At 42.5% G+C, this 18,251-nt stretch overlaps 1 protein-coding gene across 1 annotated transcript in view; it reads right to left on the bottom strand.

Moving 5' to 3' along the window:
* Nucleotides 1-416: 416 nt before the first annotated feature.
* The window catches only part of HECW1 (HECT, C2 and WW domain containing E3 ubiquitin protein ligase 1), a 445,759-nt gene continuing 427,924 nt past the window's right edge, over nucleotides 417-18,251 (bottom strand). Inside the window, exons 24-29 of the mRNA XM_021703699.1 lie at nucleotides 16,578-16,676; nucleotides 15,902-16,031; nucleotides 11,396-11,542; nucleotides 9,909-10,023; nucleotides 7,705-7,903; nucleotides 417-528 (exon numbers count right to left, since the gene is read on the bottom strand). Of these exons, the coding sequence (XP_021559374.1) occupies nucleotides 417-528; nucleotides 7,705-7,903; nucleotides 9,909-10,023; nucleotides 11,396-11,542; nucleotides 15,902-16,031; nucleotides 16,578-16,676 (802 nt within the window). The remainder of the gene's footprint in view (nucleotides 529-7,704; nucleotides 7,904-9,908; nucleotides 10,024-11,395; nucleotides 11,543-15,901; nucleotides 16,032-16,577; nucleotides 16,677-18,251) is intronic.

Genomic DNA, 18,251 nt, shown 5'->3' on the forward strand with positions numbered 1-18,251 from the left:
GCTCAGAAGACATGGGCGTATAAAAGCTTGGAATGCTTAATGCTCCAATTTCCCTAAAATTATATAAATGGAAGTAAACTTTTATTACCATTTGGTCAAGTGTAGCATAACTTGCATTCCTATTTCCTTGTTAGTAATGGAGGTATGTGGAGATACACACAGACCTTGAGACAGCTGTTGTTTAATATTGCATACAGGCTGGCAGTTCATCGAGAATAGAGGAGATAAGCCTGAAGGTTGGATCTCAGAAGAAGGCAGTTCTTCATGCACAGCTTTTGTCAATCCTGATTTGGTTTGAAAATAAAAATCATGGAATACCAAAATCAAAGGAGAGTTGATTCAGGGAAAGGGCAAGGGGATCATCCCAGAAAGGGTGATGTGACTGCCAGGAAAATGTCAGGTGAGTTTCCATTTCCTCATTCAAGTCCAAAGGTGCTGGTTTCTTCTACTGCTGTTAGCAGCTTCTCATACAACATGGAGTATGAGGGATAAGGTGGAAGATCCAATCGGTTGAAGCATGTGTGTGCCCTGAATGGGGAAAAAAGACTGGTGAAGGTGTTTATTTCAAAGGTACAACTGGTTTGTATGTGTCTGTGATCAGTCTGAAGCTATGAAGCAAAAGTGAATAAGAAGTGAGCACAACCATGATTTTGGACCACCACAAAGCCTTGCAACTAAGGACAATAGTCTTCTAGACACAAATAAACCAGTTGAGGGAGTAGGATACCTGGAAGCAGATGGTTTGCGTTTATAAACAAACCACACTAATGTAGAACGGTACTAGCGAATCAGTCAGCGACTCTATGGTATCAGCTTTATCCTGCAATTGACCTATGAACTTGGAGGTGATCCGTGAAGGAGGCAGAAACATAATTATTATTAGAAGATCATATTCCCAAGTCTCTTTTTCCAGCTCTGATTTCTGGGCCACAGTGAACCATGTACATTGATGTACAGGTACCATGAGATGCCCTGGAATTTTGAGATCCAAAGCTCTGTCAAGTCAGGGGAGCCCTGGGGACAGTCTAACTCTTCTGTTTTCAGTGAGACACAGCTAACCCGACACCAGAATGTTGCATTTCCAAGGACAGCTGAACCTGTGGAATAGTCTTCCCTGGTTGCCTGGAGCATCCCCGTGCCCTGGGTTCTGCCTTACTTGCCATATCCTTCATTCAACCCTTGGTGCCACGCACGCCAGTACCTGGTTTAGATAAGGAATGGGTTCCCCCACCTTGCTCTAAGGCACACGCCAGGACCAGATCCTGCATCACTTGTATAGGGCTCAGTGGTGAGCCCAAAAGGCCCAGAACAGGTTCCTCCTGTGGAACTTCAAATCACCTGACTAGTTTCTCCCTGTCGGATGTTCTTTGTTTTTATGGAATCTCTGGTTGAGGCCAAGGACTATAGCAAAGTAGGGAGGATGGGGGATGGGTGCAGCTCAAGGTTAGCTTAACGCCTTTTGCTTCCTAGAAGGGGTGGTGTGTTGCAGTGGTGTTTTGAAAGGCCGACCAGCACAAAAAAGGGCACATTAAAATGAAATGAAATAAAATAATAAAAAAATAAAAGAGAAGAAGATAAAATATCACAAAACAAGTATATATACAAACAAATAAACAAAACTCTAACCAAAGAAACCATTCTCCCTTCATTTGAATTTCATTTGGGATACTGAATTCTTCTGATTATAAGATCCCCAGGGAAGTTGTATATTATTTATACCTTTGTTTTCGGAGTTCCTGATGAGGCTGATGCAGTGCTCAGGGGGAGGATACTGTTGTGTTTGCCTCTCAACACCCATTCCTCCTTTTCCTGGTCACAGCTCCCTCATTGTCCTTGGGAAACTACCCCCCAAACTCCTCCCCTCACAAGCTCCAATGGTGGGCACAGGATAGTACTGCATCTGGCCTTAGGCCTCAAGGACTTAACTGAGAAGAAGCATAAAAATAGACCAAGATTAGTAGAGGTCTCAGATTATGATCTAAGATTCCAGTAGGCCTATGTTGACTTCAGAAGAAAATAATTAAAATATTTTACCTAAACTCATTTGAGTAAAAGTGGAAGAGCCCTCAGTAAAATGAGTAGGATGACAATTACAGTGTTCAGAAAGACTAAACCTAGGACATACTTTGGGCTCTGGCTAGCTATGTTAAGTGGGGCAGGAAAATCCCAAGTATGCTTTTGAACCTAGCTGAACTAGTTAGGCACGAGATATGAGCAGACATCATTGTCTTGGTTTATTTTTTAACTGGCACTCATGAGTGGAAATGTTAGCAAAAAATCCCACATTTGCAAACCAAATGAATTCTGTAAAAGGTGATTTCTGGGAAAAATCTGAAAGCATTAGCAAATGGCACCCCTTCAAGACCTCGTGTGAACACCCAGAGTTTCTTTATTTTGCTTTTGCTGTATTTATCACCAGCTTTGGTTAACTCTCTAAAATAGATTTTAGTTTGTAAACTAGAATGAATGAACACAATCAAATCATGATTCAATTTAGCATTCTTAAATGCTTGCAGTCCTCCAGGTGTGGTTCTGACAGCTCAGAGTGCCTGCTTACTTTCCTCCTTGGGCACTGGGCCCAGTCTTCCAGGGTGCATTGGGGTGGTGGAGAAAGCACAAAACCAGGGTCTGGAAGACCTCTAATCTGATCCCAGTCTAGCCACTTATTAGCTTTATCAACTTGGGAAAGTCAGTTAGTCTTTCTGAGCCTCAGTTTTCTCACTTGTAAAATGTGGGTATTAATATATGTTCTGTGTACCTCAGGGGTTTGTTGTGAGGGCCAATGTTAGAATACACATAAATGCCTTTTGTCATCTGTGATGCAACCATGATTGCATGAGATTCTCTTGATGCAACCACGATTGCAGTTGTGACTGCAGGAACTGTGTCACACCTGTGGGGACTCAAGACCCTCAGCCTTTTTCACAGAAACTACTGGCAAATGAATCACCCTGATCTCCTATTTGTGCAATTGATTTTTTGGAACTCCATGTGGATCTTTTCAATCATGCCAGGTCAATTTTCACTCTGTTGGTGTTAATCTAGGATTCCAGCATTTTGAGATAATTCAGGATTTAGAGTGTGTCAATCACTGTATGATTTGCCTTTCTAATTTGTATCATCTGCATGATTGATCTCCCTGTCTCCTTGATTTTTTTCCAAGTTATTGATTAAAATGGTAGCCAATGCCAAAGAGAGTATGCTTCTCCCCAGAAGAGACCACTTTAAGCCTGGTCAAAAGCAAACAACACTACTAAAAGCAAACAAATCACTGCTCTCTGCTGCTGGTTGCTCAGCGAGCTGTGAGGCCAGTTTTACAAGTCCTGTCCTCTGTTCATGCCATCTTCTTCCATTGCCCAACCACAGCCTCACTCTATAGATGGTTCTCACTCTCATCACTACTGAACCTACTCTTTTTCAACTTTCTCAAGAACCTCTTGATCCCCAAATCCAGGGACCCATTCTCTATCCCCACCTCCTCAAGCTCTTTAAGAGCCTTTGGCATCTTTTCTTCTTGAACATCTCTCTCCCCGTGGCTTTTCTATGGCTTCTCAGTGGTTGTCAGTCTCTCTTCTGAACTCCCAATGGCTCCCCGAAGCCTCCATTGTAGCCTTATGGTCCACAGGGCAGGGTTTCTCACCCTGGCACTACTAACATTTTAAACTTACTAATTCTCTGTTGTGAGGGGCTGTCCTGTGTGTTTAGAAGCATCTTTGGCCTCTACCGGCTGGATGCCAATAGCATCCTCTCCCCCACAACCAGAAATGTCTCCAGGCATTGCTGAATGTCCAGTAGGGGGTAAAATCACCTCTCCCATCCCCCTTGAGAGCCGTCCCTATAGAGTAAGCCAACTGCCCAGCTTAACCAGGCCTCCCCCTCCGCCTGGGCTTGGGCTCAGTTTCCATCTGCAGTGAAGCATGTTGTTAGAATTCTGTTTGCAACTTTTATGCTAACCTGCCCATGACTCATAGTTCTGTACTCCCTGGTCCTTACTCCAAATGTAAACCCCTAAGTTTCTCTCCTCTCCATGCTGTCTTGTGCTGTGTCTACTCTGACTAGCTTCCATGCTTTTCTTTCCTTTGGAGCCTCTCCTCTCTCCCCTCCCCAGTCCTTGTTCCATAGTAAGGAAACTCTCCCACTCTTCCTTTCTGGACATCGCCTACAAGTCCTAGCATCCTTTCTTAGTCCCCATGAGTAGAGATGGCCAATGATCACTCTGCCACATTCTGTGATGTGGATGAGCACTCTGCTCATGCCCCACTGCCAATTCTAGATCATTACTTGTCAATCTTTGATCAAAAACTTCTGTTCCTTTTACTCAGCCATAAAAAAAGGATGAGATCTTGCCATTTGTGACAACAAATACCTGGAGGGTATTATGTTAAGTGAAATAAGTCTGACAAAGAAAGACAAATACCAAATGATTTCACTTATATGTGTAATCTAAAAAATAAAACAAAGCAAACAAACAAAAAGCAGAAACAGACCCATAAATACAGAAAACAAACTGGTGGTGGCCAGAGAGGAGAGGGTGGGAGGATGGGCAAAATGGGTGAAGGGGAGTGGGAGGTACAGACTTCCAGTTATGGAATGAATATGTCACAATAATAAAAGGCACAATCCAAGGAATGTAGTCAATGACATCATCAGAGTGTTGTAGATGGTAGCCACACTCATGGTGAGCACAGCACAACTTATAGACTTGGGGAATCACTATGCTGTACACCCGAAACTAATGTAACATCCTGTGTCAAGTATACTTCAATAAAAATGAATAAATAAATAAATAAATAAGAGGGAATCAAATGTTTAAAAAATTCTGTTCCTTTGAATCTCGTGCCATTTAGATATTTTCCCCCATAATTACAGGTTTTATCTGACATTTTATTTCAATCAAATAGGATATATTAGAAGATACGGCATGTCATCTTCAGGCAAGGAGGTAAAGTGTTGTTTTGAGGAACTTGTATTTCAGACACACACACCACACACGCGCGCGCGCACACACACACACACACACACACAAGTAGATATGCTTGTACTAGGTTGTAATGTTACGTAAAAGGTATTTCTTTCTGTAGCCTATGGTTAAAAAGTTTGCAAATCAGTGATCTAGATCTATCTTCCATACCTTCTGACCTTCCAGCTAATTACATTTATTAAAATCTCTGGTACATTGCTTAAATCTTTCCCATTTCAGGTGTTCTCACCAGACTGTGTAGTATCTGAGTCCACAGGGATGCCCTAACCTGCCAGCTCCTTGACCTCAACCCCAGTGACTATCCCACCCATCTGATACTGAACTTTGTTTACCAGACACTGTAAAATTACATCCTGGAAACCACTACTCTCAAAGTCCTCCTTCCTAACCCTCCTACAATTCAAGGACTTGAATTGATGTAAAGGTTTTATTTGGCCTGGGCTATGATTCAGGTTTGGTTGTGACACTATTTGGCACTCTCATCTGGGAAGCCAGTTGCCTCTCTACAGGGGAAGATCTGAGAACAGAGCAGTTCCAGACCACCTCTCCTCCCAGTGTGGGCAGTGTGCAGTGGGCTCACATTCTCTGGGAAGTCCTGGGTCATCCTGTGTCTGTTTGGTGCCCCTGCTAGCCTCTGGGCTTCCTGCCATCTGCCACGTGGTCTGGCTACATCTACCCAAATTTCTGTTCCTGGAAGTCAGAAGTTACTTCTTTCTCTGCACACATTGGTGACCCTTTTTAGGTTCTTGGATCTTCAGAACATGTACAAGGAAGACTAGTTAGGGGTTACTCTCCAGAGGGTCATTTTCACTGTCCTCCCAGAGGCATCTCAGCACTTGCTTCTTGGGACCTTCTTGGCCCAGGGTAACGTCTCTCCCTCCCCAAGGAATCCTCTCTGGGCTTTGCAGAATGGCAACATTTTTAGGGATGCCTTGGCCCAGATGTGGATAGCCCAATTATAAGCCCAGTGTCTATCTTATAAGCTCTTTATGTGGGTTAATAGTGTTAATGTACATTTCAAAGCTTCTCAAAGGAAATTTGTAATTAGACTCAATCTGTGGCCCCCAAATGACAAAAACAATTCCTATTTCCATTTCCTAAGGAATAAAACAGAGACTCCTCAGCAGAGTCTTCCCCCTGTGACCTACCAAACTATCTTTCTCAATCTCATCCCTTATGAGTATCACTTTGGATATCTTGTTCTCCACGCTGGTTCAGCAATCCTTCCTGCTTCAGCTTGGAATTCCCCTCTACTCCTTCATTGACCCTCAATGCTCACCTAAGTGCCATCTTCTTGTGCCATCTCCTCTTCCCAACTCAGTGGGGATTTGGTCTGTATTCTATATCTTCACGACACCTTCCTTTTACCTTCCTTTCTCAGTACTCCTCTGATTCCACCTCGTGTTGTGATTTATTACTTTTGGGCTGTGTTCCTCCCTAGATTATAAACTCCTCTGGGAAGGTAGATGGTTGTGTCTTAGCCACTCTTCAGGGTGCACATGATGCTGGGGGGAGGGGCGGGCTATCATCAAATGGTGATGCAAACTCATTTATCTAAAATAAAAACAGACTGTTTCCAAATAACCTCATCTTCCAAATCTATCATTAAACTAGACAAATGGAAATCTTGCCTTTTTTAGCTTTATTTTCTTGCCAGATTTAATTCAGTAGGCTCAGCTATCAGCAGACCCATGCGAATGAGCACTGAGGGTCTGCTGAACAAGTGGGTGAAGCCAGGGCTGAAAATTATGCCAAGGCTTTAGGCTGTTATTGACCAGCTGGGCATGCACTCTGTTTCCTGGGCCTCCTGATGCTCACTGACATCAGGTGACTTGTCTTCAGGACAGTGGAAGGTCTGGGAGATCTGCATGCAAATCATAGTTCAGTAAATCCTTCCATTGGGGTTTAGCAATAGTATCTGGGAGGCCATGTGGAAACAGCTGAATTAAATGTGAATCTTCTTTTATAATTAGAAAATATCAGAGTTGAAGAAAATAATATGGATCAATCTTTTCTCCTGTTGTTGAGCAGTATTTATTACTGTGGTACCTAAACAGAAGTATCTCTTTAGTGCTCTTTATTTCACTGAGCAGGAAAAGGCTGCTCAAAGTGGCCTAGGAAGGACCCGGGAAGTGTTAGAACTCATGGCACAGGGAATTCGTTCCGTTAAATTGCCTGGATCCCTAGTGTCTCCTTTACTGCATTTATCTCACAATAATCTCCTTGACAGCTTACTATATAGAAGTCACTGTAGAGACATGAGATACTCATGGTCTTGTCCTCACATGTTTTAAAACATAGTAGGAAAAATGTGACATGTACATGCACAACCATCCTACAGAGTATCAAGTGATGTGCTCGAGAAGTACAAATACAGTGCTGGAAGGGTTACTTTGGGCTTCCAGACTCTCCTCCCACTCTTACCTGGCCAGACATTCCTCAAGTTAAATTGGGCTACATACAGATTGGAAAGCTTCCCGCGAGTGACACATGGGCCATGACACTACAGCCTAAATACCATCAATAATCAAAAAACCACTAAGAATATGGTCTAAATTCACCTGCCAGAGACTCCTCACCGGTGCCTTTGACCAATAACTCATATAACAATAACTTGGGTGGCAGGAAAGAATTCCATCCCAAAGGATCATCACCCAAGCTCCAATATCAAAGTATACTGGCCCTCTTTGGTGGCTTTCCTGAAGGCTGGCAGGAGCCCTTACCTGGGGAGAGACGTAATCTTCCCCCACTTCTCTATGCAGAAACGCCGAAGCCCATTGCTTCCTCGGAGGGCTGCAAAACCTTCATAGGGCACGCTTGATGTTCCCGTGACGAACTGAAGTAATCTCAGTCTCTGCTCATTATTGAAGCGCTCCACGGCGGCCCAGAACCAGCGGATCACGAGATGCCCGTCGTGATAACCTGAATGGAGCAGAAGGAGGGAGAGTCAGGGAGGTTGTGCAGAGAGGAGGAGGAAGGGGGAGAGGTGACATATACCGCAGGTGTGATGAGAACTGAACAGCTGCTGTCAGTCTGCCAATTTCTCTAACGATGGCCTTCACACAGGTCTAAGACAATCTGTGCAACTAGGTCAAGTTTTATAGCAAAAGCAGATTTAGAAAATAGACATTTTATAAAAAGATTTTATGCTTTGAGGGATGTCCTCAGAGATGTCTGCTTTCTGTGTGAACAACTGGGACCCCACCAGCCATTTTCCTGCCTCGTGTAAATGAGAAAAGGTGTGGCTAGAGATCCTTGGGACGATAAGAGACAAAACCCTCTATCAACGCAATATTTCAATGTATTTTCTCTGTTCTGATGTCTTAGCTCTTGGTAACCACATACTGTGGGCGAGTCTAGGACTTAAGAAGGGCTGGAGGTAAATGGCAAGCTCAGTGAACAGAAGATGCCCGGGTGTCCAGTAGCTGCTCTCAGGCCAGTAGGACCAGTCGGGCCACTGTCCCCGTACAGCTGGGAGAGCATGGTTGGGTCAACCAGTCCAAGCAAATGATTCACCAGTGCTGCAAATGCAAGAGGCACTCTGACATGGGAGAAATCTATGTGGGCTGGGGTAGAAAGTGGGAGGTGAGGTGTGCGTTGAGCCTGGGAAGGCTTTGTGTGAGTGGAGGCCAGGAGAGATGGAGAACAACAAGAACGAGGAAGAAATACACAGGGAATAGCAAGCCGACTAGTGCAGAGCGGGGTCTGGGGAGGGCCGAAGGGAAGTTCACTGGGGGCCTTACTGGGCTGTAACAGCCAGGCAGAGATACTGGGACTTGCCACCTGAGGCCGGCAGTGGTCATTCCATGCCAGGAAATGCCCAGTGGTCCCACAGAGGCTCCTCAGGCCGAGTACACTGGGGAGAAGAGGGCGGCTGAGGTGGTGGACCTCGCTCTCTCTGTGGTTTTGATTGGTTTCTCTGTAATATTTTACACAAAGAAATGGTTTTGAGCCTAAAAAAAAAAAAAACTTTGAAAAGCCTTTTCTATAAGTAATAAGGAGTTTGTTTTGTGGGTAAGGAAGTGACCTGGTGAAAATAGTATTTCAAGAAGACTAGTTTGGCAGTGTGAAGGTAAATAGGTGGGAAGGCTTAGAAATAGAGTTTGGAAAAATCACAGAACCATGTTGCGGGAAACCGAGATTGAAGGGAACAGGGCTGCAATTCTACAGGAAGTTGGACACACTTCCCTGACAGCGTGTAACCGAGCTCAGGAGCTGGCCTCCGGGGGGCGGTCCTCAGTAAAGCATCTACATGGAGGTAGGCCAGAGACTATCCCAATGGGGATCACCTGAAGGAACATTCAGCATGGAAGTTACAGGAAAGCCTGTTATGAGAACCCACTTTGCACAGGTATTGAAGTAAGGCCAAGTTTTTTGTAGTCTTTAAAAAGTGATGGAATATATGTTATAGATGTAGATATAAAATGGAATATTATTTTATATTTATATTACATATATATTACATATATATTACATATATACATACATATATACATATATATATATATAATAGAATATTATTCAACCACAAAAAGGAATGAAGTACGGAAATACTAGAGCATGGACAAATTTGAAACAGTAGGCTAAATGAAGGAAACCAGACCCAAAAGGCCACATATTACAGGACTCTTTTTACATGAAATACCCAGAATAGGTAAATCCATAGGGACAGAATGCAGATAGATGGTTGTCAGGGCTGGGGAGGGAGGAGTGGGAGAAAGCTGCCTAATGAGTAATGAGCTTCCTTTTGGGGTGAGGACAATGTTTTGGAACCAGCTAGAGATGGTGGAGACACAACACTGTGAATGTACCAAACCCCACTGCATTGTTCACTTTAAAACGGTTAATGTTACGCTATGTCATTTCGCCTCAGTATAAATTTCTTTAAAAAACAGTGAGCTGTGTGTGCGCTGGCCTGCGAGCTCACCTCCCCGGTACTCCGTGTTATTGCGCCAGTCGTTGAGGTCGATTTCCGCCGTGCCAGCTATCACCAGCTCCAGCTCCCTGGCGTCGAACACGGAGACAAGCCTCGAGTCTACGACCTGAAATACAGATTAGGCTTCAGGTCCAACCACATTGAAGTTATAGTCCTTATTATCACTTCTGTGGTTTTACGCTGGGAGACTGACCATCATTTCCAACTTCTTGCTTTTTTTTAAAGATTTTATTTATTTATTCATGAGAGACAGAGAGAGGGACAGAGGCAGAGGGAGAAGCAGGCTCCCCGCGGAGCAGGGAGCCCGATGCGGGACTCGATCTCAGGACCCTGAGATCATGACCTGAGCCGAAGGCAGACGCTTAACCGACTGAGCCACCCAGGCGTCCCATCCAACTTTTTTTTTTTTAACCAATGTGCTATCATGTTTAAGTTCAAAATCGTGACTTAAACATTCTGAAACACAACCCACTGATGAGCTGGGAACTCAAAAAAGGCCCCAGGGTTTTCACTACCTCTGATACTCCCTCTCAAAATGATGTTATGAGCAAATCTGACTTGACTTTCTCTGTCATATTGAAGTTTCCAAGTATCATTGCATTTTAAAGGCAAAAGGTCCAAACACTTTAAAGTGACTTGAGAGCTTTTACTATTATCATTTCACTTAAAAGGTATCCTCTCTTCCATGACTTATTTCCTAGAAATGGGCATTCTGTATTAAAACAACTGTATTTCCCTTCCTTCCTCCCCTCAGTTCCTTCCTCCCTCCTTCAAAGATCTGGAAAGACCTCCTTTGCTAGGGCTCTGAGCTCTGACTTTATGCTTTGTTGCCAAATACATCAGGCACAACGGAACAGCGCCTCTGATCAGACTAGTGGTGGATGAGCCAGTGAGCCATGTTGTTCTCCATTACGGGCAGGGAAAGAAAACCTTCCAAGACCCAAGCCCTGAGAAAACATTTACAGTGTCTTGTTTCTAAACTGCGAAAGGTTAAGGATGTCAACATTTGGTACACAGGAAGCTGGCAACTGTCGCTGTCCTCTTGATTTACCACCTTAGTATGGATTATGTGGCTCAACGGGACACTGTAACAAAAGAGAAATCTAGCAAGAGTGGACAATGTCCTCCAACACCTTCACTTCACTGATTTTTGTTTCACTGAATGAGAGGAAACACAGCATGCACATATCTTGACAGGAGATACTGAATGTTGTCATATCACACCTGGGCCACAGTAACACCATTTTTGTGAGAGCATTTTTCACCCACCACCAGAGTTAGGTTTCCCAGAGAACTCTGACCCTTCCTTCATCTGTCCCAAGTGTGTCCAAGTTTGCAGTGTGGTGACTGGAGCTGAGCCCTTTGCCTGCCTTGGTTCTTCTTCTCCTTTCCTCCCCGCTCCCCCCCCCGCCCCAAGCTGTGTTGGTAATAAGGGCCCTGACTGCGGCCTGCCTTCCTCAGCCGGGCCTGGGTCTCACCTCATAGAAGCCCCGAACCAGGGCCTCAGTCTGCTGTACCACACCGCGTTCTACCCGCCACTTCACCATCCTCTCGATGTATTCCTTCTTGTTCTTCTCAGTCACCTGGGTGTTGGCTCCTCCAGACTTTAATTCCCTTTCCGTTACCTTGTGGGGAAACAGAAAGATTGTGATGCTTGCCAAGTCAGCCGATCTTGCAGTGACACATGTCACTTCCAGGAGGATGAACTATTTACAAAAAGTCTCCTTCACTTGGGTTCAGCATTATTACCTCCTTCATTCTTTTTCCTTTCCTGGAAGTTACTAAAAAAGCTCTGGTTCTTCTCAGATGATGGTTATGCACCTCAGAAAAGCTGCATTCTTTGTTTGTTTTATAAAGAGGAAACCTATTTCCTTAACTCAAGAGGCATAATGGAAATAAAAGAAAAATGCCCCTTGTTGTCCCAGGGGAACAGATGGACCAGAAGGTCTTTACACTCAATTCCCCCAAATCCCAATTAGATCACATTCTCAAAAGCCACGAGCCCCCCCACCCAGAGCAGGTCATTGACAGGAAAATAGCAGAGGGTGGGAAGATGGTTTTGACAGCTGGTATAATGTTGGCCAACTGACCAATGAGACTGACCTTGAGAAAGGAAACAGAGAATGATCTTGCCACTTAGTATGGTGTTGCTTGTTTGTTAGGACAAATGAATCATTAAAAGTTATGATCTGTGATCTATCTTTTGAAAGGCAAGAGGGTGGATAACATGTTAGACATTTTCATCAGAAAGTGTCGGTGTTTGAAGGGGATGTCACTTAAGGGGCTCACCTCACTGCTCAAAGCTGTAAGACAAATGAGGCGTAACTGTATTTAGCCATTGGTTTAAGAAATGTAGATGTAAGAAATGTATATTTGGCATTCATTGACTTAGGGACCTAGACAAACAGGCCACAGAAGTCTGATGGTAACTTTTTTCTGCTATCACTTAGGTGACTAGTGCTAATTATAAAATGTAAGACTGTTGAATCACAGATCTGTACCTCTGAAACAAATAATATAATACATGTTAAAAAAAAAAAAAGAAGAAGAGAGCAGGAAGGGAAGAATGAAGGGGGGGAATTGGAGGGAGAGACGAACCATGAGAGACGATGGACGCTGAGAAACAAACTGAGGGTTCTAGAGGGGAGGGGGTTGGGAGGATGGGTTAGCCTGGTGATGGGTATTAAAGAGGGCACGTTCTGCATGGAGCACTGGGTGTTATACACAAACAATGAATCATGGAACACTGCATCAAAAACTAATGATGTCGGGGCGCCTGGGTGGCTCAGTTGGTTAAGCGACTGCCTTCGGCTCAGGTCATGATCCTGGAGTCCCAGGATCTAGTTCCGCATTGGGCTCCCTGCTCGGCGGGGAGTCTGCTTCTCCCTCTGACCCTCCCCCCTCTCATGCTCTCTCTCTCTATCTCATTCTCTCTCTCAAATAAATAAATAAAATCTTAAAAAAAAACCACACAAAAAAACTAATGATGTCATGTATGGTGATTAACATAACAATAAAAGATTAAAAAAAATACTGGCTCATTCTAACATCCTAATTGCCACTCAATATCCACATTCCTTGGAACCTCTGATTTTCAGCTGTCCAGTTAAAGACTAATTCCTAACTTCACTTGCAACTAGGTGTGCTGTGTAACTACATTCTGGCCAGTAAGGTGTAAGCAGGAATGTTGTATGGCACTTTCAGGAACCTCCTTAAAGGGAGGGGCTGTTGTTCCTTTGTCCTGCTGCTTCAGGCACGAACATGATGGTTGGGCCGTGAGTGCAGGTGTCCATGGTAGGCACTGCAGCTGTGGGTTGTCTGCCTCTACACTTTGATTTGAGAGAAAAATAAACTGTTAATTTCAGCAGGGTCGTTTTGGATTTCTTCACAGGCAGCTGACCCTAATCCTAACTAACACATGTAGTAGGAAAAGCCTATGATGTCTTTGACCTGCATCTATGTGTCTGCTGTATTATATTTCTAATCCAGGTGGAATTTATTGTGGTGTAATGAGTTAGGTTAAGAATCTAACTTAAAAAATTTTAAGATGGCTACTCCATTGTCTTAAACTTGCTAGATGATTGTGTTTATTTTACAAATTTACCCTCTACTACGAGGCAAATGTAAAGAATGGGCTAAAAGAAGTCACACACAAGGGAATAGTGTATTTCGTACTTTCACCTAGTACATGGCAAGACAGTTAAGTGAATTGTAGGTTCTTTTTGGGGTTTTTTTTGAAGATTTTATTTTGAAGTATTCTCTACACCCAACACGGGGCTCGAACTTACAACTCCAAGATCAAGAGTCACACGCTCCACTGTGTGACTCTTGGGGCCCAACAAATCATACATTCTTGAACATATTTAAATGTACTCTCTATAGTTGTAAAAAGAAAAGAAATTTTTTCTCAAATATGGAAGAGGGTATTCTTTCTTTCTTTCTTTATTTATTTTTAAAGATTTTATTTATTTATTTGAGAGAGAGAGAATGAGAGACAGAGAGCAGGAGAGAGGGGAGAGTCAGAGGGAGAAGCAGACTCCATGCCGAGCAGGGAGCCCGATGCGGGACTCGATCCAGGGACTCCAGGATCATGACCTGAGCCGAAGGCAGTCGCTTAACCGACTGAGCCACCCAGGTGCCCGCATTACATCTTTTATTTTCTCCGAGATTCTTTTCAAATTTTTCTGGTCTATTTTCTCTTTGTGGTTCAGATTATGTACATTGATCTGTCCTCAAGTTCACTGATTCTATCATCTCTCTACTACGGGTCAAAGCTAACAAGATTTTTATTTCCTTTTTTTTAAATTTCTGTTATTATAAATTTCAATTTTTATAATTTTGGTCTTTCTTTTTATAATTTCTGTATTTTTGTAGAATTTTCCCTATATCCCTATATTTTTCCAAGAAAATGTATAATTGCTTGTTAAAACATATTTATGATGGCTGACTTAAAATTATTGTCAGATATTTCCAACATCTGATTCATCTCAGTATTGGAATAAGCTTTTGTTTTTTCCCCCTTTTAATGCATCTTTTTTTTTTTTAAGATTTTATTTATTTATTTGAGAGAGAGAATGAGATAGAGAGAGAGAGAACATGAGAGGGGGGAGGGTCAGAGGGAGAAGCAGACTCCCCGCCGAGCAGGGAGCCCAATGCTGGACTCGATCCAGGGACTCCAGGATCATGACCTGAGCCGAAGGCAGTCGCTTAACCAACTGAGCCACCCAGGCGCCCTGGAAGAGGGTATTCTTGAGGTATGTTTACACAAAGGAAATTCAACAGAATGTTGACATTTTCCAGGACCTGTCCAAAATCCTCGACTATGGTATGGGTGCTGCAAAGTTCAGTGGGTGCCTCTCACACACAGACTCAGCATGCTGTTCACATTTGTGCCTACACTTATGCTTATAGGGACTTAAAAAGCCTACCAACTCAATTCCCGCAACGACCCATTACAAATTATCACGTGTCAGAGACTTTTGAAATCTCTTGTAAATGACTTAGGCTATGGTTAACCTGATAAAACTGTAACCAAGAACATTCAAAGATATATAAATACTGGTTAAAAAAATGAGAAGCTTTATCTTATTAAATAATACTTATATACATGCATTTTGGAAGAGCAAATATCTAGACACTAGTGATAAAAAGAAGTATTTTTGTAGTTGCACAGATCACAGAAATACCTTCCAAATGTATTTCACACTTCACAAAAGTGTTTTCTAATCCGTTATCACTTTGATTTTCAAAACCTCTATAAAGTAGATCCATGTCATGAAAAGGAAAAGAAGGAAGAAGACATGGGCAGCTTTATTGAAGGAAGTAGTCCTCAATGAATTATATTTTAAATGAATGAGATTCTTTGTTTTCTAGATTAAAAACAAAATCCCATTACTTTTTGATCTAGCAATCCCACTTATGGATATACATCCAAAAGAACTGAAAGCAAGGGCTTGAACAGATAAATGTACACCTACATACACAGCAGCATTATTTACAATAGCCAAAATGTGGAAGCAACCAAAGGGTTCATCAACAGATCAATGGGTAAATAAAATATGCTATATATACATAGGGTGGAATACTATTCAGCCCTAAAAAATAAGGAAAGCCTATCACATGCTATAATGTAGGTAAACCTTGAGGACAATAAGTTAAGTGAAATAAGCCAGTCACAGAAAGACAAATACTCTCTGACTCCACTTATGTGAGGTGTCTACAGCAGCCAAATTCACAGAAAGAGAAAATAGAATGGGTGTTGCCAGGGACTGGGGAGAAGGAAAAATGAGGAATTATTGTTTAATGGCTATAGTTTCAGTTTTGCAAAATGAACAAGTCCTAGAGATTGATTGTATAACAGTGTGAATATACTTCACAATATTGAAGTGTAGACCTAAAAATAGTTAAGGTGGTAAATTTTGTGTTATGTGAATTTTCCACAGTAAAAAACAAATGCTCTTTTCCAAGCCCCACATCTCACAAACCTGTCCAAAAACTTCTTCGTTAACAGTGAAAGTGAGGTCTAGGATATCTGTGATATTGTTGTCCTTCATCCATTGCAAACTCTGGTGGAACTCCTCATCCAAATATTCCAGGTCACTCAAATCACAGGGCCTGGATGCATTCCAAGGGCAAAAAGTAAACAGTTTGTTAAACAAACGGATGCCCAGACCTGGCTAAAACAATATAGACCGATTCTAACAATTTGATACTCTTGAATATATGGATGAATCTTTTTAGTTCATTCAATGCTTTTTTTTTTTAAATGACAATAATAAATATGGGGCAATTATTGACTCATGGATTCTTGATGGCAATTGGAGAAAAGTTTTAAAAAATATTTTAAAACAACTAAGTTTTAGACAGATTAATTCTACTTAGTGTAATGCAAAGTTTGTAATATTACTCTAATTATTTATATAAACTGATTCATATCCATTATATGAAGTTATAATAGTCTTCTCCTATGCTTACAGAAAAACTCTAAATGCCTTTTTATTGTACTAAGAGGTTTATGTGACATCTAAGCACTCAGAAAAGTCAACAAACAGGAATGGTTAGGGCAAAACAGGGATAGAGAGTCTGAGGTACCAGGGAGGCCAGCACCTCGTGCCCTGCAGGCAGGGCTGGGGGGACCACGGCCTGCAATAATACACTTACAGTCTCAGGAGGGCCTTATAGAAGGGCCTTGTGAAGAAGGCGTCAAGAAGGTACTGATGGATCAAAGCCAGGCCTAGGATACGCCCACTAAACCTGAACCTGAAACACAGACAAGGCAGAAAAATGTAAGGGCAGGTGGAAATCTACATCGTTAAAATTTTTAATTTTAATTTGTATTTAATGTGTTTCTTGATAGTACTCATTGTAAGCTGTTTAAGGAATTTGCCAATTGATGACACAAGGGAGGTACCTATTTTCCTCCTTCTTATTCTTTACCACAAACAATGCCTATGTGCGTGGTATGTATTAAAGGAACCCTCCTCTCCCCCAAGTACTAGAAGAGAGTCATTATGCTGGAATCTTCTCAGAACTGACAGTATAAGGACCCAAGGGAAGAAATGCACTGGTAAAGGGGAAGTCTGGAACCCTAGATAAGCAGGAACCTGCTTTGAACCTGAGGAGGACCTGAACCCAAGGACATAGAAAGTTTTCTGGACCATGTGTCCTTATCTATTCCAGTATTCCAGAGATGCCACCTGAAGGTCTAATGTGTGCTCAATACATGCCAGGGGTTGAGGACTTGAGTATGAGTTATATATGGCAGTTGTGCTCACAGTCAGTAGGAAGAACTACATGGAATCACATTGTGGTAAGCATAAGCTGAGCCTACATTGCTATTTGATATTGCTAGCCACACACAAACAAAGAACAGGTCTCTGCTGGGAAGAATTGGTCCTGTAGATCTGGCTACCTCCAGATATAAGGGCCTTTAGTGATTTAAAACCTTATTGGGGCAATACAAATGTAGTGATCCAAAGGGGTACATGCACCCCGATGTTTATAGCAGCAATGTCCACAATAGCCTAACTATGGAAAGAGCCAAGATGTCCAACAACAGATGAATGGATAAAGAAGATGTGGTATATATATACAATGGAATATTATGCAGCCATCAAAAAAACCGGTATCTTGCCATTTGCAACATGGATGGAACTAGAGGGTATTATGCTAAGCAAAATAAGTCAGTCAGAGAAAGACTTGTATCATATGATCTCACTGATACGAGGAATTCTTAATCTCAGGAAACAAACTGAGGGTTGCTGGAGTGGTGGGGGTTGGGAGGGATGGGGTGGCTGGGTGATAGACATTGGGGAGGGTATGTGCTATGGTGAACGCTGTGAATTGTGGAAGACTGATGAATCACAGACCTATACCTCTGAAACAAATAATACATTATATGTCTAAAAAAAAAAAGATAGTAGGAAGGGAAAAATGAAGGGGGGGAAATCGGAGGGGGAGACAAACCATGAGAGACTATGGACTCTGAGAAACAAACTGAAGGTTCTAGAGGGGAGGGGTGTGGGGGGATGGGTTAGCCTGGTGATGGATGTTAAAGAGGGCACGTATTGAATGGAGCATTGGGTGTTATACACAAACAATGAATCATGGAACACTACATCAAAAACTAATGATGTCATGTATGGTGATTAACATAACAAAATAAAATTTAAAAAAATAATAAAAAAATAAAACCTTATTGGGGCAAATCCTTTGGATTTTTTTCCTAATATCCTGAAATTTTTGCTAATAACTTGCTTGGCTGATTGCTGAGTCTCCCTGGAGCTTGATCCCATTGTTGCCCTGCTCCTAAACCAGATGCTTGTCTGCTTTCTC

This window comes from Neomonachus schauinslandi, chromosome 12 (genome assembly GCF_002201575.2).
Source record: "Neomonachus schauinslandi chromosome 12, ASM220157v2, whole genome shotgun sequence".
Lineage (NCBI taxonomy): Eukaryota > Metazoa > Chordata > Mammalia > Carnivora > Phocidae > Neomonachus > Neomonachus schauinslandi.